The sequence below is a fragment of the Eptesicus fuscus genome, chromosome 18, assembly GCF_027574615.1.
Source record: "Eptesicus fuscus isolate TK198812 chromosome 18, DD_ASM_mEF_20220401, whole genome shotgun sequence".
NCBI lineage: Eukaryota > Metazoa > Chordata > Mammalia > Chiroptera > Vespertilionidae > Eptesicus > Eptesicus fuscus.
This window is the reverse complement of record NC_072490.1, coordinates 12,777,293-12,803,792: the sequence shown is the minus strand read 5'-3', so window position 1 is coordinate 12,803,792 and position 26,500 is coordinate 12,777,293. Positions and strand designations below refer to the sequence as shown.

Here is a 26,500-nt window from a genome sequence, read left to right as displayed (position 1 = left end):
GAGAATTCAGAGATGGTACACTAACTTCCAGGGGTAGATTATTATCCACTAACTTAGAGCAACGTTTAGATGGAAAGCTCCATATAATCGCACCTCACCCTAACAAAAAACACAAAGATTGTGTTGTTTGTTCTAACAGAAAAATCAGAGGAGAGGAAGAAGAGAGACGATTTATAGTTGCGCAACATGTGAATGTAAACCAGGTCTTCAGGTGGGTGAATGTTTCAGAAAATATCACACCGTGAAAAATTATAGAGATTAAAATTACTCTTTGAATGTATCAATAATTTGAAATAAAAAAAAATCCAAATAAATAAGTTTGTATGAAAAGAAACTCCAGTTTTTTTTATTCTACTGCTGCGCTTTGTAAAATCTGGGGTATTTATTTATTTTTTATTTAATATATTTTATTGATTTTTCACAGAGAGGAAGGGAGAGGGATAGAGAGCTAGAAACATCGATGAGAGAGATACATTGACCAGCTGCCTCCTGCACACACCCCACTGGGGATGTGCCCGCAACCAATGTACATGCCCTTGACCGGAATCGAATCTGGGACCCTTCAGTCCGCAGACCGATGCTCTATCCACTGAGCCAAACTGGTTTCGGCAGATCTGGGGTATTTAAAAAATTAAATCCCGAGTAGAATGAAGGAATCGAGAAAAAAGCAAGCGAGTGCAAAGGGTTAACATACCGTATTCTACAGTAAAGCAGGAGGAGGGTTACTGGGAAAATCACAAGAGAAAACACGCGTATAGTACTAGGCACATTTTTTGAAAAAGCCCATGTGTAGAGGTGGACCTGCGCAGGTTAGACCCGTGTGGTTCAAGGGTCGGCGGTCATGTGCCTGGGTGTACGTTTCTGCCAGAGTGTCAAAGGTCAAAGAGCACGGCACCACTCCCTGCTACGTGACCTTGTGCAAGTTAAAGTTAGTTCCTCTCTCTCTTTGCCTTAGTTTCCTTATTTGTTAAAAAGGGATGATGATTAGGCGCACTCCTCTCTACACAAAGCTGAGCTGTGTGCTTTGTCAGGCCCACACCCCAGGGTAGGGTGCCTCTCCCCCTGCCTTCTTGGTTCTGCAGGGCCGAGGAATCCTGACAAGGGCGTTCCACCAGATCTGGCCCATAAACTCTTATCATTGTCTTTCCAGAAGTCAGCTGGTCTTCTATCCCCGATTCCCTGGAGGGATGGGGGCCTGAGTCATCTGGTCACGGGGCTGCTGGAAGGGCCCCCCTCCAAAGACACAAGGAGATGGTTTTTGCTAATTGTTTGCTGCCTCCGTCATCACATGTCCAGAAGATTGCTGCTTTTCGTGCTCCTTTGGGGAAGCGAGGCTCAAAAATCTGTTTTACTTCACTCATGAGCCAGACGTCCACGGTGGCATTTCTGTCGCCAGGCAATGTTGAAGTGCCCCTGTCTTCATTGTTGCCGCCTTTCCCGCTTGGCTCCCTAGTCGTGGCTGTATGAACCTGGGGCAGTAGCCAAGCTGAGGTGGACCCAGTGGAGATGGAGCTGGGGCCCAAGTTTGCAAGAAAACCCGAAAGCCAGGCACGCCTTCTGTGGCTCCATCACCCTGCAGTGCGATGGGCCGCTGCCCAACATGGGATCCATATCCCCAAACCCCAATCAGTGAGCTCCCCCTGCAGCCATAGTGTCTGGGGGTGGGTAAGGGTTAAGATGCTACTTAAAAAAAATTCTCAAGGAGAATTTTAAGAGAAGTGGATCTTGGGAACACGAACCCTGAGAGGCCAGGGGGGCCTTAAGTATAGAGCTAGGGCAGTGGTCGGCACACTCATTCGTCCACAGAGCCAAATATCAGCAGGACAACGATGGACATTTCTTTGGAGAGCCAAATTTTTTAAACTTAAACTTCTTCTAACGCCACTTCTTCAAAAGAGACTCGCCCGGGCCGTGGTATTTTTGTGGAAGAGCCACACTCAAGGGGCCAGAGAGCCGCATGTGGCTCGCGAGCCGCAGTTTGCCGACCACGGAGCTAGGGGAGTGAGAGCATGATAGCTGCAATTTAAAAGCCATGCGGGTTAGAAAATGGGCCACCGGTTTGGATGGACAAGGTCAGAAGGAACCGGATCTCGTGTGTGTGTGTGTGTGTGTGTGTGTGTGTGTGTGTTGGGGGGGGGGGGAAGTGCAGCTATGAAGTCTTGGTTAAACATCCTTTTTTCATGGGGGAAGGCAGAGCCAAGTCCTCTTTACCTGCCTTAGATGATAAACCTGGCATTGTGGGGTTCCCTCAACCCTCCCTCCCTGCTAATTTGTAAACACCTTAATTTGAGGCCCACGTTCTAATCCTTATTCCGACGTTAACCCATGCCTGTTTTACCAGATAAACCTGCCTCTTTCCCCTTCACTTATTTTGGCTGGTGTGGAAGTGGCAGAGTGGAGTGTGCATTGTCTGTGGATTTTAACTTAAAAAAAAAAAGTCCGGGACCAGAAAGGTGTGCACACACAAATCGAGGGTCGCTTCCCCCTAGCTTTTAAGATTTTGTGGCTTAACGCATTCTTGGGGGATGTCTTCAGTGACTTTTAAAGTAAGATGGTCATCTGGTCATCTGGTCCCATATACGCTTTGAAAAGTGGACCAGAGCAGGCCCCCCCAGCCTGTGGCTGAGACCCTTGGTGGTGAAGTCTGTGTATCTGCCTCTTGGGGGATGATGAGGTAGGTAATGGGGCAGAAAGGTGTTGAGGCCGCTCTGAGCTTGTTTAAATGCCAGCCCCGTGGCAAATCTGGGATTTGTAGTGGAGAATGCAGTGATTAGAGGGTGGAATTTGCATCGGTAATTAGGCGGACACATTTTTTTTTGCCTGTGGTTCCCTAGGAGGCATTGGGGAAGGAGGAAAGCTAAGAGGAAAATTGTTTTCCAAAGGATTTTTGTAAGGCATTCCCCTTCCCCCTCCTCTTGTGTTTTGACCCGTTTATGTACTTTCAGAGTGTTGATGTCATACCATTTCAAAGGGATATTGTGTGCCTTCACTGGTAACTTCTTTTAAGTAGGCCTAAAATATCCCCATCTCCGTTAATGATCGGCGGGTTCCCTCTGGTTAATGGAGATTGTCACAGAGTGGCGGAGTCATCCAGATGACTGGAGTCATTCTCCCTCCTGCTTAATTCTGGACCCCCTTTGGCCATACCCGGAATGTTAATGGGCAAATAAAAATAACCTCTCAGGACAACGAGCTGGTGCAGATTAAAGATCTCTGGATTTCAAAAAATGTGTTTGAAGATGAAGTCCCGAGAATGGGTTAGGGGAGAAAACCCTGCCATCCAGACTATCTGTTGACCTATTAGTGGGGGTTTTGTAGGGAAGCCATTCCCTGCCCCATCCGCCTGCCTGTTTCTCTTGTGGGATTAATCATTTCCTTTTGACCTTGCGCTCTGCCCCTAACATGTTGCATTGATCAAATCCCGAAATCTCAAGTCATTTCTCCTCCCCCACCACCCAACCCCATCAAATTAGAAGTCCCTGAGGTGCGAGTAGGGGAGAGGTTTTAATAGAGAAAGTATTTATCAAACTACACAAAATGAAAAAAAAAAGAATGTTTAAAACAACCCTCTCTACCTTTCTGTGTGTGTGTGTGTGTGTGTTTTAAGCACTTTTGTTGACAGGCCATTATAAAAGCTTCCTTTCCTAAAACGTGACTGGAAATGTCACTAGTTCAACCTCCTGCATTTTAAAACCTTCTTGACCATGTTTCTTGGTTGGAATGGGGAAAAGTTTGTTTATTTTTGATAAATGTTAGATTTCCCTTCCTCTCCCCACCCCCACTCAGACTTTAAAAAATTCCCAAGTGGATCCTGAAATTTAAATTTCTGCTTACAATTACCTGGAGGATTACAATTGGTAATAAGATGACTCCAATTAGTAATAATGCTGAATACAATTAACAGAAAGAGCTGAATCAACAATAAGCAAATGCAGAATCCACTTGGATGGTATGCCTTTCCTCCTCCTTCAGGGAATTCACTCAACTTAAACACAAAGTTTTTCAAAGTCTCTTGGTGTTAAAATCTTCACCTTTTATTCCAATTAGTACTGATATTGGAGCTGTCACCTATGAGAGGGATGGGGAAATTCTGATTTAAATGAATGAAAATCTTATGTGACAATCAGAAAATGTAATTTGGGGAACCATAAGGATTTCAGGGTGACAAAATGGGAAGGGGGTGGGTCTTGAATCAAAATTGCGAAAAGGGGAAAAGAAAGAAGGGAAAGCTGATTTTACCAGTCAGGCACGGGGAAGGAATTTTCTCCCCACTTCCTGCTTGCAAGAAGCTCTTCAGTGGGGGGGGGGGGGGGAGAATGTGCCTGGACCCAACCCTCTTGCTGGAGCCTGCTGGCAGGAACCTCTGAGAACAAAAGGTTCTGTATTGGACCAGCTGCCATCTTGGACCCATCTATTATACGATTGGCTGTAAGCCTTGGACTAAATTGATCACAGATCCCCTGGGAGGAGGAGGGTAGCCTTTTGGATTGTGGGGCCATGAGTGAAATTAGGGACAGGGACAGTGTTGTGGCCTAAATTGGAGCCCCTGGGGGCACATCCTGGAGAAGGACATTGAGAGCTGTGTTCCTTCCCTCTGATCAGAGGGGGAGGTGGGGGACGGGAGGCAGATAAATAGGTTTTTCCAGCCTCACCACGTGTCCACTGCTGGGTTATGCCTGAGGGGGTTGTATAGAAATGTGAGGTATTAGGAGCGAACTAGGAGGAGGGTGGGGCCCTCAGAGGTGAGCATTTAGGAGCAGGGGCCCCAAAATAAGATGAGAACATTGGGCCAGAGGTTTTAGCATACTAAGTTCATGTTCTAGTGCCCTGGGAATGTGCTGTTAAAGTCAGACATGTTCAACTCAACGAGTTTATTCCCAACCTATAGGTAGGCAGTGGGGAACCATCGAGGGTTGTTGAGTTTGGGAGTGGTGAAAAAAATAAAATCAATTGGAGGCCGCTTGCAGTGATTGTTGTCACACAGATAAAAATGCCTACCCACAGATTACAAAACCCTAGCTGGGTAGAGATGGAGGTAGAGGTGAGTATTTCAAAGTGGTGGGGGAGGGAAGTGTTGCTGTTAGTAGAGCCAGCAAAGCCTAGTGGTTTCTACAGTCGACTCTGGAGCAGATTCTGCCACTTTCTACCTGTGTCCTTGGGCAAGTTACTGTCTATGCCTCAGTATCTTCTTCTGTAAAATGAGGATAACAGCAGCTACCTCAGGGCTGTGAGGAGGAGTAAGCCAGTTAATGCCTTTGGGCCTGATCCTAGAAAATTTAATGTTTGCCATTAAATTCCTTCTGGGTCTGACAGAGCTTGGGTAATGAACCTCCTCCAGGGAGAGCCCTGTGCTTCATTTAAGCCCACCCTGTATGCCCTCTATGGAAATTTACAAAATACTAAAGAAGATTGCATTGCTGGTCATCCTAACTAAGAGATAACTATGAACGGTTTTATATACACCATATTTTGCTTTTATCTAGTGTTGTTATTTATTTAGCATAAACAAATGTGTAGCTTATCTTAGCAAATATTTTAGGAATGTGAAGGGAATAGTAAAGTATTTGCCATTTTGTGAAGTCCTACGTTACTACATAAACACATCCCGGTTGGGCGTGAAAAGTATTCTGTGATACCCAAGCCACACCCAGGTATCCCTCTATAGATTTGGTTAGCAAGAAATACTTGTACCCATTTTTTCCCCCCCCTTTTACACAAACAGTAGCATTCTACGTACGTTACTCCTTGCTTTTTCCATAATCATTTGGTAGATCATTTCCACGGGCCCAGAGCAACTCGGTTCTTTTGTGGGGTACCCAGTAATCAATCTATCTAACAGTGATTTAGCCAGCCCCCTCTTGACGGACATTTAGTTTGCTTCCCATCTTAAACACGGTGCCATAAATCAGCGGTCTTTTCAAGGAAGTGCCTCATTCCTAGCTGGGTGGCTTGAACCTAGAGAGATAATATCCTGTCACTTGTAAAGGTTCTTGTTTACGGGAGAAAAGGGACGCCCTTTCTTTTTCCTGAGAAAACGTGGAGGTTAAAGCATTTCCTGAGATCACGTTGGGCCGGTGGTGATGGAAGAGATCAGAGCTCTGGACCACGGACACGTCCCATCTGGAGTTGGGTTTGTCCCAAGTGCGTGGGAGAGACGGTGGCTTAGGGGAGACACCCGTGGAAAGACCTCTTAGGGCTGGCCCCCTTGGAAGCTTACTGGGGATTTAACACTCCCCCCTCCCCCATTTAATGGTTTTGTTTTCCACCACATCCCACGGGTAGTTATTTCTGGAGAACCGTCTGGTTGATAGATACAGTCTCAGGCATGGAAAAGGTGCTTCCACGCAGGCTTCATGGGCTGTTGAGTCACTTTGAGAGGTTGACATCAGCTCCTGGGGTTTCGGCATCTGATTTTTCCTCTGGCTTCCCCTCCATGGCTGCTGCCTGACCAAGGCTCTGGAACTGAATCCATGAATCAACTTTATTTTTTTTTTAATTTTAATTTTTATTTATTTCAGAGAGGAAGGGGGAGAGAGAAACATCAATGATGAGAGTCATTGATTGATTGCCTCCTGCACGCCCCCTTCTGGGGATCGTCGGGCCCACAAGCTGGGCATGTGCCCTTGACTGGAATCAAACCCGGGACACTTCGGTCCACATGCCGACACTCTGTCCACTTGAGCCACACCGGCTAGGGCCACGAATCAAGTTTTGATGGAATTAGACATGGGCTGAGCTAGGAAGGAACCTTGAATATCCTACACTTTAATGAAAGGAAAGGATTAGTCAGCAGGAAAACCTAGCCCTCAGCTCCTATACTGCAAAAAGCTGTTTTATCTTTTTTATTTTTTATTTGTATTTTATTGATTTTTTTACAGAGAGGAAGGGAGAGGGATAGTTAGAGACATCGATGAGAGAGAAACATCGATCAGCTGCCTCCTGCACGCCCCTTACTGGGGATGTGCCCGAAACCAAGGTACATGCCCCTTGACCAGAATCGAACCTGGGACCCTTCAGTCCACAGGCTGACGCTCTTATCCACTGAGCCAAACCAGTTAGGGCTGTTTTTTCTTTTTTAAAAAAATATATTTTTATTGATTTCAGAGAGGAAGAGAGAGAGAGAGAGAGAGAGAGAAGAAACATCAATGATGAGAGAGAATCATCGATTGGCTGCCTCCTGCATGCCCCCTACTGGGGATCGAGCCAGCAACCCGTTCATGTGCCCTAGACCGGAACCGAACCCGGGACCCTCGGTCCGAAGGCCAACGCTCTATCCACTGAGCCAAACCAGCTAGGGCTGTTTTATCTTTTTTAAGTAGATGTATTTTGATTCTATAGGTAGATGGGACTCAGCCCTGAGAGAGTCTTTTGTCCTATTTGTTATTGGAATAACTTTTATCATATTTGACTAGGCAAGGCAAGCTGCAAAACCAGTCCAGATTCAAGGGAAGGGGAACAGACCACACATTTTTTGTTTGTTTGTTTGTTTATTGATTTCAGAGAGGAAGGAGAGGGGAGAGAGATAGAAACATCAATGATGAGAGAGAATCATTGATTGGCTGCCTCCTGCACAACCCCTACTGGGGATCGAGCCCGAAACCTGGGCACATGTGCCCTTGACTGGAATCAAACCTGGGACCTTTCAGTTCTGATGCGCCATCCACTGAGCCAAACCAGCTAGGGCCAGACCACACATTTTGATGAGCAGAATAGCAAAAATGTGCAGCCATTTTCAGTTGGCCGCAGGTGGCTTTTCTAGAAGTTCATAAACTCACCCAGATGGGAATTGGATTTCTGTTCACAATTTTAGAACTGCAAACTATGGAACATGATTTTCTATCATACCTCCCACCCAGTCTCCCATTTACATGTTTTGTTTTTGGGTGGTTTTTTTTGGGAGGGGGGGTGGCGATGGGAGAAGGGTGGGTATTTTTCATCCGGCATTAGTGAGATAGATAGATGGCTAAACAAGATCCAACGGGGAGCCAGAACCTCTCAATTCACCACTCTGGAGATTTCCTACAGAGCTGCTGATAGATTTAGGCAACATTACCTGTCACTTTTTGTAGCCACGGTTTTTATCCTGGTGGGATCCAATGCTAATCGCACCTAAATAGTTATTCACATGTTTATTGAGCCTCCACGTGCCAGACACTCACTTTTGGGGTCTGGGAAGAATGCACTGAACAAGACCGAAAATTCCTGGTCTTTGCAGTGCTTTTACATTCCAGTGAGGAGACTGACGGTGAACCAGCGAACAGTAAGGATAAAGGGGATGGACCCAGTATGGTACTACCAGTTTAGGCAGTCAGGGGAAGTGTTGAATGAAGTGACGGAGGGTGTGTGTGTGTGTGTGTGTGTGTGTGTGTGGTGTGGAAGAGAATATGGTCAGCAAATTTTAGCTTGTGTTAAGGAAAGGAATGGCGGGCAGAGTGTCTTCCTGATGGGGCGCCGCTGGAGGGCTGTCATATAAGGAGGGGAGTCCTACGATCGGATCTGTGTCTGCCTTTTTAAAAGGTGCTCTCTGGCCCTGGCCGGTGTGGCTCAGTGGATAGAGCGACGGCCTGCGGACTGAAGGGTCCCGGGTTCGATTCCGGTCAAGGGCATGTGCCTTGGTTGCGGGCACATCCCCAGTGGGGGGTGTGCAGGAGCGATGTTTCTAATTCTCTTATCCCTCTCCCTTCCTCTCTGTAAAAAAATCAATAAAATATATATATTAAAAAAAAAAAAAAAAGGTGCTCTCTGCATGGAGAAGAGACCAGTAGAAGAGCAATGGTAGAATCAGGGAGACCCTGGGAAACCAAGTCCCAAGCCCGCTGGTGGTCTGGAAAGGGGTGGCATGCTTAGGAATTGTTCTTGTCCCAGAATAAAAAGGTTCAGGGATGGTGGTTGGGGGAACACAAGCAAAGGTTCTGGCTGGGGGTGGGCGGAGGGGGAGGAAGAAGGATGATCTCGGAGGGTCACATGATTTAACAGGGGAGGGAAGGGATGCTGAGCATCAGGGGACTGTCCCATCTGAGCCACGGTACATCTGGACCTTCCATCTCACCTATTCCTACTTATACTTTTATACTACACTCAAGACTTTTCTTCCCCCAGGAAGTCTGCCCAGATTAATAGCTCAGGCCCAATGCTCTCTGATTTCCTTAGCCCGATCCTGCAATTGCGGCCCTTAGTCATCCCTCCTACTGGACTATCCTCTTGGAAGGCAAGGGCATAGGGCCAAGCATGGTGCAATGTGTGTATTGGGAAATCCTGTTAAAAATATATAGTGACATTCGTTGTTGGTGGAAGCTAAAAGAGGCTGATCTGACTGGTCATGAGTTGGAGGGGCAGAGGCCCCACAGGAAGTTGGAGACCACAGGGCAGAGGTTGTCATCCAGGACACTTTTCCCGCTCTTGATGGACTCTCTCGACGATGGACTCTCTCGACGTTCTTTTCAGTGGGCACATAGCCCCAGAGAACGCTGGTCCCAGAGGCAGCCGGGGTGGCTGTATAGCCGTTGTCACACCTGCCTGGCATCCAGCCTGCAAACGTGTCCCTGGAGTTTGATTTAAGTTGCCCTCCGCTCACCACGCCGGACCCCTTGGACAGGACACCCCCCTTCTGCTTTCTGTTACAACCGGCCAACCTTCGGATTTTCGACACCTAAGAATTCTTCACCAACACCACCCACTAGGACCCTGGTCGGCAAACTGCGGCTCGCGAGCCACATGCGGCTCTTGGGCCCCTTGAGTTGCGGCTCTTCCACAAAATACCACGGCCTGGGCGAGTCTGTTTGGAAGAAGTGGCGTTAGAAGAAGTTTTAAGTTTAAAAAAATGTGGCTCTCGAAAGAAATGTCCATCGTGGTGCTGTTGATATTGGGCTCTGTGGACCAATGAGTTTGCCGACCACTGCCCTAGGAGATGGACTGTATTTATCCCCGTTTCATGGGTAGAAACAGCTCAGTTAGCCAGCGTACCCCAACAAGCTGGGGACGGAAGGGGGCCCACGTCACTGTTTCGAACACAGGTTTTTCAGCTCCTCAGCACAAGGCGGCCCCAGGCTGTGCTCTGGTCTCTCCGTGTCTAGGTGACTGGAACAGTCACTGTAATCTTCTGTCCTCTCCCATTTCCCGTCTGGCCCTGAGCTTCCAGCTAAATTCCCTCCAGTCGGCTCCAGATTCTTCTCCTACCCTCGGGCCCAAGAACCGTGTGCTGCTTTGCCTTTAAAGTCGTTCCTTTTACTTGGATTTGTAAGTCTTCTTTCTACCTTAGTCCCCCTTCTATTCCAGTCTTAGACGACACCTGCCCACCCCCCAGGCCTGCCTTGGGGGGGGACCACAGTAAATCGCAGGAAGTTCGATATTTTTCTGGATGGCGGATTTTCCTATCTGCTTCTGCTCTCCTGCCTTTTGGTTAATTCCCCGTTTGTCTTACTGATCCTCTCCAGCAGGTTTCCAAAACGGCCGTGTTTGAGAGTGAACCAGGGTGCTGTCAATAGTTCCACCCTGACGGGCCCCAGCAGACTGCACCTCCCCAGTCTGACCAACCGAGACCAGAAACTTCTCGAGTTGTTTTTTAATCTCTCAAGGTCCTTTGCTCAGAGCCTTAAATCCAGTGTAAACAGTTTTTTAAAAAGAAGAAGAAGAAGAAAATAGCAGTAAACGCAGCACCCTTGATAAGGATGTGGTGGCCTTGTATAGAAGAGCTGAATCGACAGCAGGAAGTTGACCACCCAGGAGGGAACTGTTGGGAGAGCCAGGAGGCTCCCCACAGCTGACCACAAAGGGGCCCGGTCAGCTCGAGACCCCCAGGCCAGCGCCTCTTGGAGGAAGGGCCCTGGGAGTTTAAGGTGCAGTGGGATCAATGTTGCAGAAGGACCAAAAAAAAAAGCCACATGAGGCCAGAATTTCAAAACACACCTATTTGAGGCTTCCTCCTAGTCAAATACTTCTATTTCGCCTGACTTGTATCTTCTTTTTTCCTGGTTTAGGTGCTAGCCAAAGTAAGGGTGACTTTTTTTTTTTTTTTTAAATCAACCCAGGGCCAGATGAATCGAGTGTGGAATTTTAGGACCAAGCAGAGACCTGATCACACCTTTATTTTCCTCCTGAAACTTTAGATGGCGTGACTGTATAATGTGATTTTTTTCCCCTCCCTACTCCTATCAAGTCTGGCTTTCGTCATCGTTTTGAAGTGATCCTTGAGTATCTGCTTGGGTGCTGGTGAAGCTCCGTAGAAGATGGAAGTCGCTGGGGGTGGTCCCGATTTCATTACCTGCCGAGTCGAGTCGGGGTCAGCAGGCCGCCCATTAAGTCCTGAGGTGCAGTGTGAAGAGATGCCTCCCCTTTTTCACTTGTTGGCACGAAGTGGGATTTCTGAGAAAGCTCCACGTCTGAGAGTTGAAATGATTACTTCTCATCCCACCACCATTCTCTTATTAGAGGGAATAAATAAACAATGTCTGATGAATGGTCCGGGGGACGCAGGCTTTCTTAAAGGCATTCGACTCCCATGCTTTTGCCTGCAGTGTCCCCAAACGTCGACCTTTTTGTTTTCTGGCTCGTATCTTGTTACTAGTTAGTTGGCATTTTTTTTTTTTTTTTTTTTGGCCTGAAATCCCGCTGGCCTGGGTGTGGGGGTTCCCTGACTCCTTGCCAGATCCGGCTGTAATTAGGGCTCCGTTAAGACCACAGCTGTTAAGAGCTGTGTGCACTTGTGGGAAGAGGGATGGGTGAACTCCCAGGGACCGGGGCTTCGTTTCAGGCGTTAGCGGAGGGCCCCCCCCCCCCCCCCCCCCCCGAGACACAGTTCCTGATTGTCTGGTTTGGCAGCTGAATTGATCCTTTGCAGTTGGTGGGTTTATCCCGGTTCGTCCCTGGTGATTCCAGAGCAGGTTGGGCCCTTCCTCCCCAGGTCACATCACTTAAGATCGGAATGCAGCTTTTCTACCACCCAGTTCTTTTCTCTCTCGGCGGGACCAGTTTCTACTGGTTTGCCTAGGCTTCTTGTCCCCCACCCTTTGTTGAGTTTGGTTTCTGTTTCCCACACCCTTCTTTTAAATAAAAAAAAGGGGGGGGAGGCGGGGGGGGGCCTTTAAAAAAGTGCTAATTGTGCTTAATCGGAGATGTGTTGCTTAGTTTTAGTGTCTTCTTGCCCTGTTATCCCCACCCTACCGATGCCCTACCTAGGACCCTCGAGGTCCCTACTAGATCTCCGGACTGTCTCCAGTGTGCATTTTTCTCTGGGGTGGGGCGAGGAGGAGGGGGAAGACCCACCCGGTCAACTGCCCGCACCGCGGAGCAGCCACGGGGCTCCTAGTCCTCTGGTGACTCCCAGGGAGGGCGACAGGTGACTCTTCAAAAGCTAGTCTCCAGTCTGGCAGTGACTGGTGTCCCTTTGGCATTTGTGTGTGTGGGGGGGGGTGGGGTGGGGGGGCGGTTGTGGAATTAGGTTTCCTATTGTTGGAGTAGAGGAATGTGATAATTTTAAATTAATTGCCTAACAAACCACTGGCTTGAAAAGGGTTTAAAAAAAAAAAAGAAATCCACGTCTTGATAAGACCAAGGCCTTTCCTTTTGGCTCCCAGCTGTTGCCCTAGAGATTGGCTCGGAGAGCCCCCCTCTGCTCTTGCTCACTTTGCCTTTTACTCCACAGAGGAGACTTGTTGAAAAGGCTCTGCTGATTTTCTTGGAGGGGGAAAAGGAGGTGCTGTCAGGCGTGTGTCTGTTCTCTAGACGGAATGCGCTCCTCGATGGGGGGGGGGGGCGGTTTTGAGGAGCGCTGGGGGCTTGGCCGCAAATCCCCAGGCTTCACAGGCACACACGGCCCCGCGCCCCCGGCCCCCTGCCGAGGAGCGGGCACTTAGCGGCCTTGAGAACTCACAGAGGCCATCGACGGGCTTCCTTGATTGGCCCCCTCCCCGGTTTAAATAAGTCCTGCCTGTGGACAAGATTCCTGCGGCAGTAAATACGTGGTTAACCTCTTGATTTGCAGGCAGTGCTCGGGAAGGTAACCTGCTCTTAAAATTGTCAGCGGATGTGACAGTGCATGTAAACTTGGGCCACCTGGAAGGCCAGAACGGGGGGACCCTTTTCTTGCCCACGGCGGAGGGCAGCTGCGAGGATAGATCTTCAGTTACTTGAGAGTGGAACTGGCTGGGATGGGGAGAGAAACGGAAATTTTCATTGTGTTACACGCTGGAGAGAGAAAACGCCTAGAAATGTTTTTTTTTAAGTTTTTTTTTATTGAGGTATTATATGTGTACTGAAAGATGAAACAGAGGGCCGGAGACCTCCATCCATCAGTTGGGGGAAGGGAGGATCTATCATGTACATATCTTACCATTACCCCCTCCCCACCCCACACCCATACATGCCCTCACCCCCCAGAGTTTTGCGTCCATTTTTTATGCTTATATGCATGCATACAAGTCCTTCGTTTGATTTCATAACTCCCCCTCCTCTCCCTAACTTTCCCCCTGTAATTTGAAAGTCTGTTTGATGCTTTACTGTCTCTGTATCTATCTTTTTGTTCATCACTTTATAAAAAATATGGAACGCTTCACGAATTTGCGTGTCATCCTTGCGCAGGGGCCATGCTAATCTTCTCTGTATCGTTCCAATTTTAGTATATGTGCTGCCGAAGCGAGCACTAGAAATGTTTTTAAAGCTTTTTTTTTTTTTTTTTTTTTTTGGTGCCCTGCTGGTGTGGCTCAGGGGCTGAGCGCGGATCTATGAACCAGGAGGTCACGGTTCGATTCCCGGTCAGGGCACTATGTCCAGGTTTTGGGCTTGATTCCCAGTGCGGGGGAGGTATAGCTGATCGGTGTTGTCTCCCATCCTGGATGTTTCTATCTCCCTCTCCCTTCCTCTCTGAAATTGATAAAAAGGTATTTAAAACATGGTTGTTATTAATGGTATTCTTCTCTGTGTCTTTTATTTTCTGCTTCCTTCTCAAGACAGCCTTCCCCAGGTGTGAGGGCCTTCCCTTGCTGAACGCCACCTGCGCACATCATCTCCGCCACACGGGCAACTGAAACCCCCTTTTGCTCCTTTCGAGAGGGAAAAGGTTTCAGGTGCACAATGTGGCCCACTGTTTAAGAGGTGAGGGAGGACTGAGTTACACGGCCACCTACAGCGTCTTGCCTTTTTTTTTTTTTTTTTTTTTTGAAGCCAGGCTCCCAGCGGCCACCGACTTCTTGTCCAGAACACAGCAGATTAAACCCCCGTGCCGTGCTTCCGTGACCTCGGAGGCAACAGGAAAACTGTGTTGTCTGGGTCGGAAACCTACCTTTTCGGGTGCTGTTTAAACATCTATGATTTCCGTGGGCCGTGAGCTCCGTGTTGGGAACACATCTCAATTTTATTTGCTGCTGGAAGCGGCCTGGGCCCCTCATTAGTACATCAGAGGTCAGATGCACGCAGGGGCGGCAGCTGGGACACTAATGATTTCATACGGCTTTGTATGACCGCCGGCCGCCCGCGGTGCTGTAAATCGGACTCGGGGCTCTCATTCTCCCCCCACCCCCCCAAAAAACCTCCAGGGAGTGGGTCCGAGAACTGCCTCTTGTGAGATAGAACTTAAGATAATATTTACAGTGGGGGGGGGCAAAGGAGAAATAATGCCTAATGTGGGAGCATTGTGGGAAGAATGGTAGCAACCTATTCGAAGTAAATTACATCTGGCCATTGGAGTAGCTCATTTATGGGCTCAGCGAGTATTTATTAGGTCCTTAGCTAGGAAGAGTGCCATACCTGCAACTTCGCCCCATCAACACTAGGTTGTCGTCGTGTGTCACCCCCCCCCCCCAAACCCCCCAATTTTTACAATTTTTTTTTAAAGTCCTCACCTGCAGGTATGTTTTTAAATTGATTTTGAGGGAGAGAGAGAGAGAAGCTTCTATTGCTTCCTGTGTGGGCCTGCCTTGACTAGGCATTGAACCTGTAACCTGGGTATGTGCCCTGACTGGGAATCGAACCCGCAACCTTTTGGTGTATGGGACAACACTCCAACCAACTGAGCTACCTGGCCAGGGCTCCCTCACCCTTTTTTAAAGATACAATTTTTAAAATTTACATAAAATAAATAGATTGTAGCCCTGGCTGGTTTGGCTCACTGGATAGAGCATCGGCCTGGGGACTGAAGGGTCCCAGGTTCGATTCCGGTCAAGGGCATGTACCTTGGTTTGCGGGCACATCCCCAGTGGGGGGGTGTGCAGGAGGCAGCTGATCAATGCTTCTCTCTCAGTGATGTTTCTAACTCTATCCCTCTCCCTTCCTCTCTAAAAAATCAATAAAAAAATATATTAAAAAAAATAAAATAAATAGATTGTAAATTTGCGATTTGAGTTTTGACAATTGTGTATACATCTGTGTACTCATCAAGATATTAGGGCATTTCCATCACTCCAGAACAGTTGCTTTGAGTGCCCTCCAGTCACTCCTGTTTTTACCTGCAACTTCTCTGCTTTTTTTTTCCCCTTCCCACCTCTGATTAGTTTTGCCTTCATATACATGCAACTATGCAGTCTGTTATTTTTTTATTCTGGCTTTTTCCACCAAGCATATGCCTTCGAGATTTTTCTGCGTGATTGCAGCAGTCCGTGAATTCATTTTCAGTGCTGAAAAATAGTCTGTTGTGTGGGTTATACCATCCTGTTTTTCTGGTGTGGAAGTTTTTATTTCTAGACTGGAAGAATGTTTTAAACACCCGAGTTTCATTTAAGTAAGTTAGTTTATTTGATAAAAAGTAGCGTTCGGTAGGCAGTAATCCAAAACACAATTCAGGCATGTTCCACGTGCCCCTCAAGGGTGTCATAACCGGGATCGGTCCGTTGCAGGAAACGCCGAGTGCATGTGTGTCCTTTGGCCACTGTGGGCCAGTGTCAGAGCCTTCAAGAAATGTGAGTGAGGCCTGGCCGGTGGCACTGCAGGAGGCAACCAATCACCAATGGATGTGTCTCTCTCACATCTGTGCTTCTCTCTCTCTGTCCCCCCTCCCTTCCACTCTCTTAAAAAAAAAATCAATGGAAAAATATCCTCAGGTGAGGATTAACAACATCATCAACAAAAAATGTGAGCGAGACTCCAGGCTGTGGGCAGCAAACCCTGCTGGCCTTGGTGGGCACGGGCCATGATTGGGCCTCGGGCTGCATGTGGTGGGACAGAGATAAGAGGCTCCAGCCTGAAGATCAGAATCTGGCTGGAGTGAGGGAGCTGCTGCGGGGCTGGCTTCCCCAGAGGCAGGCACTGGGGGCCTGGATCGTGAACTTGTTTGTCAGCAGCGGGGAAAGGCAGGGGAGGAAGCAGATGCAGGCCCAGCAAGGCTCTCTCACTGCCGGCAAAATGGAATGAGCTAGAGGCGGAGCTCTGTGTCGTGTCTCCCCCCCCCGCCATCCTGGGAGTTGCCGTGTATATTGTCTCACACTGGGTATTTGATGCCACGGTATTTATACTTTAAAAATTAGATGTTTCTTCTTATGGCTTCACAAAGGCTCTGAGAAATGCTGTCTTCCGCCCAAATCCCCCTGCCCCTCCCCACGTCCACCTCTGCCCTTTGTTCACCTGGTGGGTTTCTCTTGTCCGCTTAAACTAACTGCAGCTCCTTGAGTAGCGCCGAGCCTGCAACCAGTTTACATACATGTCCTTGACCGGAATCGAACCCAGGACCCTTGGGTCTGAGAACCGACACCCTATCCACTGAGCCAAACCGGTACTCTTTGATTCTTTCTGTTGCTTGGTGAGGCCTGGTGATGAATTTTACTTAGCTAGCTGGCCAGGCAGGTAGTAATGTGTGCCCTTGGGATCAGATGTGCTTCGAAATTTCTTTTCTTTTTTTTTAAAATATATTTTATTGATTTTTTTACAGAGAGGAAGGGAGAGGGATAGAGAGCTAGAAACATCGATGATAGAGAAACATCGACCAGCTGCCTCCTGCACACCCCCCACCGGGGATGTGCCCGCAACCGATGTACATGCCCTTGACCGGAATCGAACCTGGGACCTTTCAGTCCGCAGGCCGACGCTCTATCCACTGAGCCAAACCGGTTTTGGCCGAAATTTCTGATTTTGGAAATTTTGAGGCACGTCTGTGGCGTTGTTACTAAATAGATGCATCTACATGCATCTTATTTAGTAACAACACCACAAAATAATGAGTATTAGCGTTGCTTCAGTAACTACACGAACACTCACAGTCAGTGGTAAAAACCATGCATCATGTTCAGGTTTTGCTGCCCAGTAGCTTACAGTCTTCAGGTTTGGGACCGTAGTCTCCTTCGTCTCTGCAGCAGCCACGACTGCGGAGGCAGAGCACAACCAGGCTTGCCTTCCAGTCCCGTCACTGGCCCCCTCGCCTGGCGCCCCCCTGCTGGCTTTTTGTGTGCATTGGGTCTTGTTGGGAACGGGAACAGGTCCTTGCTAACCTGTGTTCCTCCCGTGGATGGAGGTTGAGCTGACCTAACCTTGTTAAATTCGAGAATCCTTACTAGCCACCCTGGACAAGTAGATGCTTCCCCGATACATCCAGTGACATATCAGTTGGAAACGTGGCCAAGTTGAAAATTGTGGGTTGTATATAGAACAGGGGTTAGTCCCTGCAGCATTGCTTGTGATTAAAAACAACAACAACAACAACAGGACTTGCAGCCATTCTTAAGGCAGACAGCTTGACTTGACCCACGACACTCTCCCAAGTTGAATATGGTTCAGTGAAAAAAAAGTTGACTATGATGTACCCCTGTTTGTCTTCTAAAAATTCCCATGGGTAGAATATAGCATATTTTTTGGAATGATGATGTGAATTGGGAGATTTAAAACTGTGTCTTTGTGTATTAAAAACACAGGGAGTTCCCTATCTAAATTTTTTCAGACACTCCCTTTCCCCACACAAAAAAATAATTTGTCCTCAGCCCAGCTCTGCTATTTTGAGCTTGGTGGTGCTTGTGCCGGGAAAAGGGTCCAGATTTCTTTCCGGGGGTCGGGGAGTGCAGGTCACAGCAGCAGCACGTGGCCAGGGAGACAGGAGGAGCCCACCCCACCCCCCCCCGCCTGCCTTGGGTTTGGACTCGGTATTCAGTGTATTTCCCATAAATCAAGGAAAGCTTGGTTTTGGTGTTCGTGAATAGACTCCGCTTTGTGGCTGGGACTTCACTCCTTGAACTTGGCTTGCCCACTTTTTTAAAGAGGAGAGCCCGCCCGGTGGCACACACTGATAAGGCTTCTGGTTGTCACCAGTCATTCTTCATCCACTTCGTTTCTATCGTGGGAAACTAAGCAGCCCTTTTTGGGTGGGTGGGTGGGTGGGGACCTCTTTCTCTCTAAGCCGGAGTTTGTGGGAGGCCAGATGTCCCCAGTCGTTTTAAGAGATGTTAGGGGGGGGGAAATACATCTCCAAGGTAACTTTAACAGCGGTTAATATATTGTATTTCATTTGTGGGGTATGAGGCAAAATACCCCACATCCTTGGCGCTTGCATTCTTCGATGATGCGGGCGGTTGTCTTTAAAACTAGAAGCTCGTCCTTACAGAGGTGCTGCGGTGTGGATGAATTCCTTGTGGGATCGCAGGTATTAGAAAAAGTAGGTTTCCACTAAAGGGCGCGCGCGCACACAGAGTCTCGTTCCTTAACAAAGCGCTTTATTTAAGCTCGGGCTAAGGTAAACCTGCCTGCTTGGTATTTTTATTTATTTATTTTTTCTTTAACCTCCCCCCTTCCTCCCCTGCTGGGCCCACATTCCTAGGTCTTTGTCTCTGCCTGGTATTTTAGAAATTTTGGGAGAGGAAGGCAGTGGGTGGGGCCTCCTGGAAGCTGGGGGCAGGGAAGAGGGTGGTCACTTGCAAGGTCAGAGGTCGAGCCTGCTCCATTCAGCTGGGGCAGCCAGATTGTCGCCATGCAGGGGCGGGGGGAGGTGGGGGTGAGGGGGCGTGTCTGTGCATCTGCCTGGGAAGGCCCAAACAGGCAGCCCCAGGCCCTGGAATTCCTCCCACCAGAGGCCTGCTCCCCCCCGCCCCCCCCCCCCACAACCCCACCCCCTTCCTGGAGCCATAGTTCATGGCCTCTGCTACATTTCTGGCCTTGGACCCTCCACACAGCCCTTTCTTTGGAAGATGTGGGTTTCCCAGTTTGCTCTGTTAAAAATAATCTTGCCGCTGATTCAGAGAATTGCACCCATGTACACATCCTTACCTATTGATCGTGCTTCACAGGCTCTGAAATATGGTGGGTTTTCGACCTTAGACATTTCGAGTAGATGAGATGCGGAGCTTCTAAACGGGAGTGCGAAAATCTTCCCCAAGTTCCACTCCAACTTTTTGTTAGAGAGTTTATCTAGTGGATCGCATTTTCAGTATTTGGACAACCCGTGTTGTTGTTTTTAACGTCAGTGATTTATTAATTACAAGCACCATGCGGCCGTGGTTCTGCTCACCCACAGCTTTTTTATGACCAGCTGGCTGGGTGCTCCCCACGCCCCGCCCCAGCGTGGCCTAGCGCTGCATCGATCCCATGTGAAATGGTGCCAAGTGGGATTGCGTCCAGGGACCCGGGACCCCCTTTGTCCATTCTTGGAGGTATCTTGGCTTTCCAGCCTGCACATGGGAGGGGCCTGGTGCCAGGGGCTTCGGGCACCGTCCCTCACCCCCACCCCCCCCCCACCCCCACCCCCCCCCCACCCCCGTCCCTTCCACCCTCTGACCAGGATTTCTTCTCTGGCCACTTCACCTGCAGAATTCTTCGGCACCTCTCACTTGTCGGATTCACCAGGTTCCCCTTAATTCCTGGCAGTTGCACAACTGGCACCTGGAGCGGCCCAGAGTTATTTCCAAGCCTCTTGGTTTCTGAGGTCGAGACCCTCGAGCAGGGGTCCTCAAACTTTTTAAACGGGGGGCCAGTTCACTGTCCCTCAGACCGTTGGAGGGCCGGACTATAGTTTAAAACAAAACTATGAACAAACTCCTGTAGGGGTCTCCTGAGGCACCTGGTCAGCCTGGCTAAGGTTGTCCCATGACCAGGTCGTGTCAGGCTCAGGTGAACAGCCTAAGGTTCTTGGTCACTCAGCTGCCTGTGCAGAGAGATGAGCTGTTGCCCAGCGATAGCTGGTCCGTCCACACAGCTGTCGGGGACCACAGGCTACTCCTGAGAAGAGGTAGAGAAGATTGCTTTAACTGTGCGGCAGGAGGGGGGCAGGAGACAGAAGGTTGGCCAGCATGCCTCCTCCTAATTTGAAAGGAACCTTCTGAGGGGAGTTTTTCACACTTGCCATTAGCATAGGGGTGATCCCTTTCTTCCCATGACAAATGGAGGGAGCAAAGGGAAGCAATGTGGCTGAAACCTGTGGGCGAATTGCTTTAGCATCACATCATTAAAAAAAAAAAAAAGAGAGAGAGAGAGAGAGACCCCAGGAATTTACCCCAGATGCATCCAGCGTCGCGTCTTGTGGTTAGTATTTAAGGTTAGGTAGAGAATTTTGGGTTTACCAGGTTAGAAAGATGAGCTCACCTCCACACGGTGGACCTGCTTTTAAGAGTATGATGGGTCTTGAAGAAGGCAAGTTGCCAACAAGTGGTTTTCAGTCTACCATGGCTCCTGAACGGCATCTCGCTGGATGGCAAAAAAGTGGTAGAAAACTAGGAACCTGACCATGGTCTCCCTCCTGTAGTATAGACTCCATAAAACACGCCACCGTCAGAGCCATTTCTTTCTTTTTTTTAAAAATATTTTATTTTTTTACAGAGAGGAGGGAGAGGGAGAGAGAGTTAGAAACACCGATGAGAGAGAAACTTCGATCAGCTGCCTCCTGCACACCCCCCACTGGGGACGTGCCCGCAACCAAGGTACATGCCCTTGACCGGAATCGAACCCGGGACCCTCCAGTCCGCAGGCCGACACACTCTATCCACTGAGCCAAACCGGTTAGGGCCAGAGCCATTTCTTAAAAGTAGGAACGGAGTATTCTAAATCTTTGCCTCTAACCCAGAGTGGAGCAGGCCTGTCGACTGGGCTGAGCCGCTTGGGAGATCATTTCCTAGTGGGTGTGCTTCATGCCACGACTTGGACGGGCCAGTACAGTGATCTGGAAAAGGAGAGGAACAGCATTCTCCCTGTTTGCCTCGGGGCTGTTTCTGTGGGGGACTTTCAGCCTAATAGGAACTTTCTGGCCTCAGGGCTCCCACCAACCCTTTCTCCCTCCTTATCTCTGTCTCCCTGTCTCCGGTTCTCAGCCTGGATGAGCTCTGGAACCCCTTAGACCTCCAGGGGAGACCGAGCAAGGTGCCGTGGGCTCTGCATGAGGAGGCCAGGACCAGGCATGGGTTGCAAGCAACTCTTGAGAAGTCTCCGGCCACACGCAGTACCGTGTACAGATGGCGTGTTGTAGAATTGTGCACCTGAAGCCTGTATCATTCTGGTAACCCAATGTGTCACTGCAATGAATCCAATTAAATAAAAAAATAAAAAAGAAGAAGTCGTAGGTTGGCCTCCTTGCTCTGCCTTTGCTAGCCGCGAGGCCTTAAGCCCCTCAGAACCTCTTGTCTTCATCTGGAGATGACGTGCATGGCGCGTTGTGTGTGTGAGAGAACCCCCTTCGACACCGCTCCCCTGCCTCCTGTTGCGTGTTGGCTGGCTTTGCCTCACACCCAAGCGCACCAGAGGCAAATTTAAGCTCTGCTCTTGAAAGCAGTCCAGCAAACATTTACGGAGAGTGGTGCTAAGTACCCTGCTCTGTGGAGGGATACGAGGCTGGCCCAGTTTCTGTGCCAAGGGGCTGTCGCTCTTGAGAGCTCCTCATTTATCAGCAGGTGGAGGCGGTGCCAGCCCTTCCTCTCCCTCCCTCCCTCCCTCCCTCCCGGCATGCTGGGCCCCAGGGAAATACAGAACATCGGCTCTCTCAGCATGGGCTGCCTCCCAGGGTCCAGCGCCTTCCTTGGGACAGCTTGGCAGGAAGAAGAAAGACAAGAAGCTGGCTGACCTTACCCCACTAGCTTTTTGCCTTCGTTCCAGGAGCTTAAGCCCTTAGCTTGCTCGAGTGCCTGGAGAACCATGCTCTGCATGTTGTGCTAACCTCCTTGACGGGTGCGTGTGTGTGTGTGTGTGTGTGTGTGTGTGTGTGTGTGGCAGCAACCTGTGGTGTGAGGCTGATGGATATTGGCCTCTAGCCTCGCTTCACACGCCCCCAGAGGCAGGGGAGGTGAGAGAAAATTTCTGGTGTGTTCTTTCATTGGGGCTACCAACCTCAGATCAGGAAAACATCATCTTCGAATATTTCTGGGTAATCAATCTGAGATACAGGGAAATACACTGAGTGGCCAGATTATTACGATCTCTGAACGCATAATAATCTGGCCACTCAGTATATATATATATATTAGAGGCCTGGTGCATGAGTTCGTGCCATGGGTGGGGTCCGGCCAGCCTGGCCAGGGGGAGGGGACATGGGTGGTTGGCCGGCCTGCCTGCTGGTCGAACTCCTGGTCAGGGGGACAATTTGCATGTTAGCCTTTTATTACACAGGATAGACACTGAGTGGCCAGAGTATTATGCGTTCAGAGATCATCATAATCTGGCCACTCGGTGTATTTTTGCCTTTGTAGTGTCTGAGTTTTGTTTCTGAATGAGACTGGAGTGGAATGATGATTGTCTTTCTTTTGACCGGGTGGGATGGGAAGAAGAGCAGTTAGTTGACTGCACTGCTCCCTGCCCTTGTCGGGTGTGTGCTAGGTTATTGGGAGTGGGGAGGGGTTGGGAGCCTGGGATCCAGAGCCCCTGTTGCTGTCCTCTCTGACTCCAGGCCCGCGGCTCTCAGTAACGCCTGTCCCCTCTCTGGTCCCCAGGTGCTGCACCTGTACTGTGACACTTGCTCGGTGCCCATCTGTCGTGAGTGCACAATGGGCCGGCACGGGGGCCACAGCTTCATCTACCTCCAGGAGGCACTGCAGGACTCCCGGGCTCTCACCATCCAGCTGCTGGCTGACGCCCAGCAGGGCCGCCAGGCGATCCAGGTCAGTCCTTCCCCACACCCTTCACCTACTTCCTTGTGCATAAAACCTTCCCCACTCCCTTTCAGATGGCGTGTGTAGATTGCTGGGCAGACGCCAGCGTGTGGGGGCCGTGGCGGAACAATGACCCAAGTGAGCTCATGTGATATCCATGCAGCAATAATCCCTGGGGCTGGGGCTGGGGCGGGAGGGGTGGGGACCACCTTGAAGTCTTGTGCAGATTAGGATGTGGCCCAAAGTTAATGGCTGGTCTAGGCTTGTTCCCTTCACTTTAGCCTGGGCCCCTATCACATCATCTGTCTGTTTCCCATCCAGCCCCTCCCCAGTTCCAGGTGGACGACAGAAGGACTGGGAGCTAGACGCTGTTCAGACAGAGACCTTTGCTATTCAGATTTATTTGTTTGTTTGTTTATTTATTTATAGGTGAGAAAGAAGCGAGCACGGGCAATTTCCCATAAGATTCAGAGTCTCAGAACTCTTTCCTGGGTGATCAGGTCACATCCTGGTCATTTAGACTCTTGTTTCTGTTTAGTTTCTGATCTCTTTGGGGTTAGGGACACATGTAACTTGGGGTCATAGCAGCGTTCTCTCTCCCACAGTCAGGTAATACTGTGTGCCTGAACTGATTTTGAATCTCCTTGCCTGATCCAGGTTTTCGGAACACAGAAACACCATGAGATGTTGGCCTTTGTTCTGTAGGCTAAGCTGGAAAATCAAGGAACACTGCTAACCCTTGAGCAGAAATTGAATAGGGAACTATTGTTAGTTACACGCTAGCGTGTTTGAGTAAGTGAATTGTTTAAAAAAAAAAAAAAGCATCTTTTAGCCCTCATCGGTTTGGCTCAGTGGATAGAGCCATCAGCCTACGGACTGAAGGGTCCCAGGTTCGATTCCGGTCAAGGGCATGTACCTTGGTTGCGGGCACATCCCCAGTAGGGGGCGTGCAGGAGGCAGCTGATGGATGTTTCTCTCTCATCCGATGTTTCTAATTCTCTATCCCTCTCCCTTCCTCTGTGTAAAAAAAATCAATAAAATATATATTTTTTAAAAAGTATCTTTTTAGGAAAGTGGTTGAAGAACTGACCGTGTGCTCTAGGGAAGATGGTTTAAGGATGGTTTAGATTTGAATACATTTCTCCATAGCCGTCACTTTCCCGTGCGTGATACTGAAGTAATCTTTCTGATGAGTCAAATTGTCTGGTATCCAAGTCCTAACATTGAAGGTTTGAGAGTCTGTTTCCAGAATGATGGACTCTGTCGTGTTCTTATCATGCCTTCAGAGTGTCTCTGTCTCGTGGCTGCTGTCACATCGCATGTGTCAGCACCCTCACTGGTACATACTCGGTTTTATTTCTGTTCTCTCCTAATGACTGTGTCCTGAATGAAGTGGTTTGTGGTTTCCATTTTTATGCCACTACAGTTAGGACCTTTGTCAAGTGCTTGTCCCGGACGCAGGCTTCTTTCTAAGACACCGTCACCTGGGGAGTTTAAAGAACCACCGATGTCACCCTTGCTGGTGTGGCTCCTTTGGGTGCCTTGCCTTTGTGCACCACAAGGTTGCCGGTTTGATTCCCCTTCAGTGCACATCCCCGCGTGGCAGGCTCAATCCCCAGTAAGAGGGTGTGTAGGAGACAGCCGATGGACGAGTCTCTCTCATCGTTGGTGTTTCTATCTCTCCCTCTCTCCCTCTCTGAAACCAATAAAAATATATATACACATTAAAAAAATAAATAAACACGGTCCCTCTTCATGTTAAAGCAAGAGTAATAGCTATTTGCACCATTTTGCACAAAAATGAGAACTGAGCTTAATGTCTAAGCACAATTGTTTTAGGTTGTACAGATGAAATGTTGAATCTAGACTTTTGGATTAACTTTATCCCTTATCTCCTGTTTGTCTTTTATCATTTCTTGGGTCATCCTAAGAGACTAAGGTCCCCTGTGGACACTCCTACTTGCCGTGATGGAAAGTTGCCACAGCTATGCTGAGAATGCCCGGTCTCTCTTGTGAACTAATTTAAACGATCCCCAAAAGTAGATCAAGGAAACATTGTTTTTTTTCTATTATAAATATCGAAACGGAAGAACAAAATTAATTGCTTTGCCCAAGCAACCAGCTCTCCTCAACCAGAGGCCTTCCCTTGTCTTCAGTGAGGACCAGCAAGGCCTGTTGACTGGGCCCCTGCTTTGTTCCAGGCACTGAAATAGGTGCTTTCTGCATACATAGTAGTGCTTTTATGGTGTGGGTGTCATTCTTTCCATTTTGCAAAGAGAACGCTTTGCTCTAAAGAAATTAACCTCAAGTAACCTGCCAAGAGGCACACTAAGGGTGAATAGAATTGCAGTTTGAATCCAAAACTGACACTGTTTCTCATTTGGGAAGCATGTGAGCAGGTATCCTCTCTCTAGCTCCCCAACCCCCTCTTATGCAATGTGCAAGCCCCCCCTCCCCATGCACCCCCCCAAATACGGAGAAAAATCGTGGTTGAAGAACTTTAATACACCATGACCTAATTTAAAAATTTCCCATGCTGTCTTAATTAGGACTCTTGGTTGCAATGGACTAAAAGGGAATGAATAGTCTCAGGTGACCAGGTAGAAGAATATGGATGGATCAGGCTTCAGGTATCCAGGGACGCAGACCTTGGTGCCAGCACTGTCAATCATTTAGCCCTGTCCCTCTCTCCATGGTAACCTCATTCTTGCTACTGGACCTGGGCTTATCCACGTAGTGCCGAGCGAAAGGTGGGCTTTAAGTGGCGATCGCTTCAGGCCTGCACCGTTCAGCAAGCCACCCTCAGGGAAAGAGTGGGTATCCTTTCCCCCCTCCTCTCTCCTTTTGGGGTGGGGGGGAGGAGGCTGGAACATCCTATATAATAAAAGCCCAGTGACCAAAACGGCGGAACCATCAGAGACCAGAAGGACCATGGCCCCTTGCCCCTTGCCCCGCCCCCCAGCGAGTGGTTAGGGGCGATAGGTCGGGCGATCAGGCAGGTGGGCGAGCAGTTAGGAGCCAGTGGTCCTGGATTGTGAGAGATGTCTAACTGCCAGTTTAGGCCCTATCCGCAGGGATGCCCTGCGGGATTGGGCCTAAACCAGCAGTCAGACATGGCCCGAGGGCTTCTGGATTGCGAAGGGGTGCAGGCGAAGCTGAGGGACAACGCCCCCCCCCCCCCCCGCCCTGCCCCTCCCGTGCACACATTTTGTGCACCGGGCCTCTAGTCCATATACAAAATCCCAGGGAAGGGCCCTTGACTGGCCTGTCTTTTTTTCATTCCTCCTTGGGCACCGTGGCTGGGGGCACTATGATAGGGAGTTCCCTTTGGAGCAAATGAATGAGCATTTAACATCTCAAAGTAAAGGAGACTAGGCAGCCACATCTGCAGGTAGATTTAAGTTCTTATTAACTTCACACCACCTTTAAATGAGTATTAGTAACCCAGAAATATGTTTTTTACAACAGTGGGCTCAGTACAGTTTGGGGGGGGGGGGGCGTTGTTTTAATTTACATTTAACAGCTTTTGT

At 49.0% G+C, this 26,500-nt stretch overlaps 1 protein-coding gene and 1 non-coding gene across 2 annotated transcripts in view; one reads left to right on the top strand and one right to left on the bottom strand.

Annotated features, from left to right (window-relative positions):
* TRIM71 (tripartite motif containing 71) overlaps positions 1–26,500 on the top strand; it is a 63,895-nt gene that overhangs the window by 25,933 nt on the left and 11,462 nt on the right. Inside the window, 1 exon segment of the mRNA XM_008153960.3 lies at positions 22,812–22,979. Within this exon segment, the coding sequence (XP_008152182.2) occupies positions 22,812–22,979 (168 nt within the window).
* On the bottom strand, positions 13,531–13,637 carry LOC129147184 (U6 spliceosomal RNA). Its single transcript, XR_008554510.1, has one exon. It is a non-coding gene; the product is annotated as a U6 spliceosomal RNA (small nuclear RNA).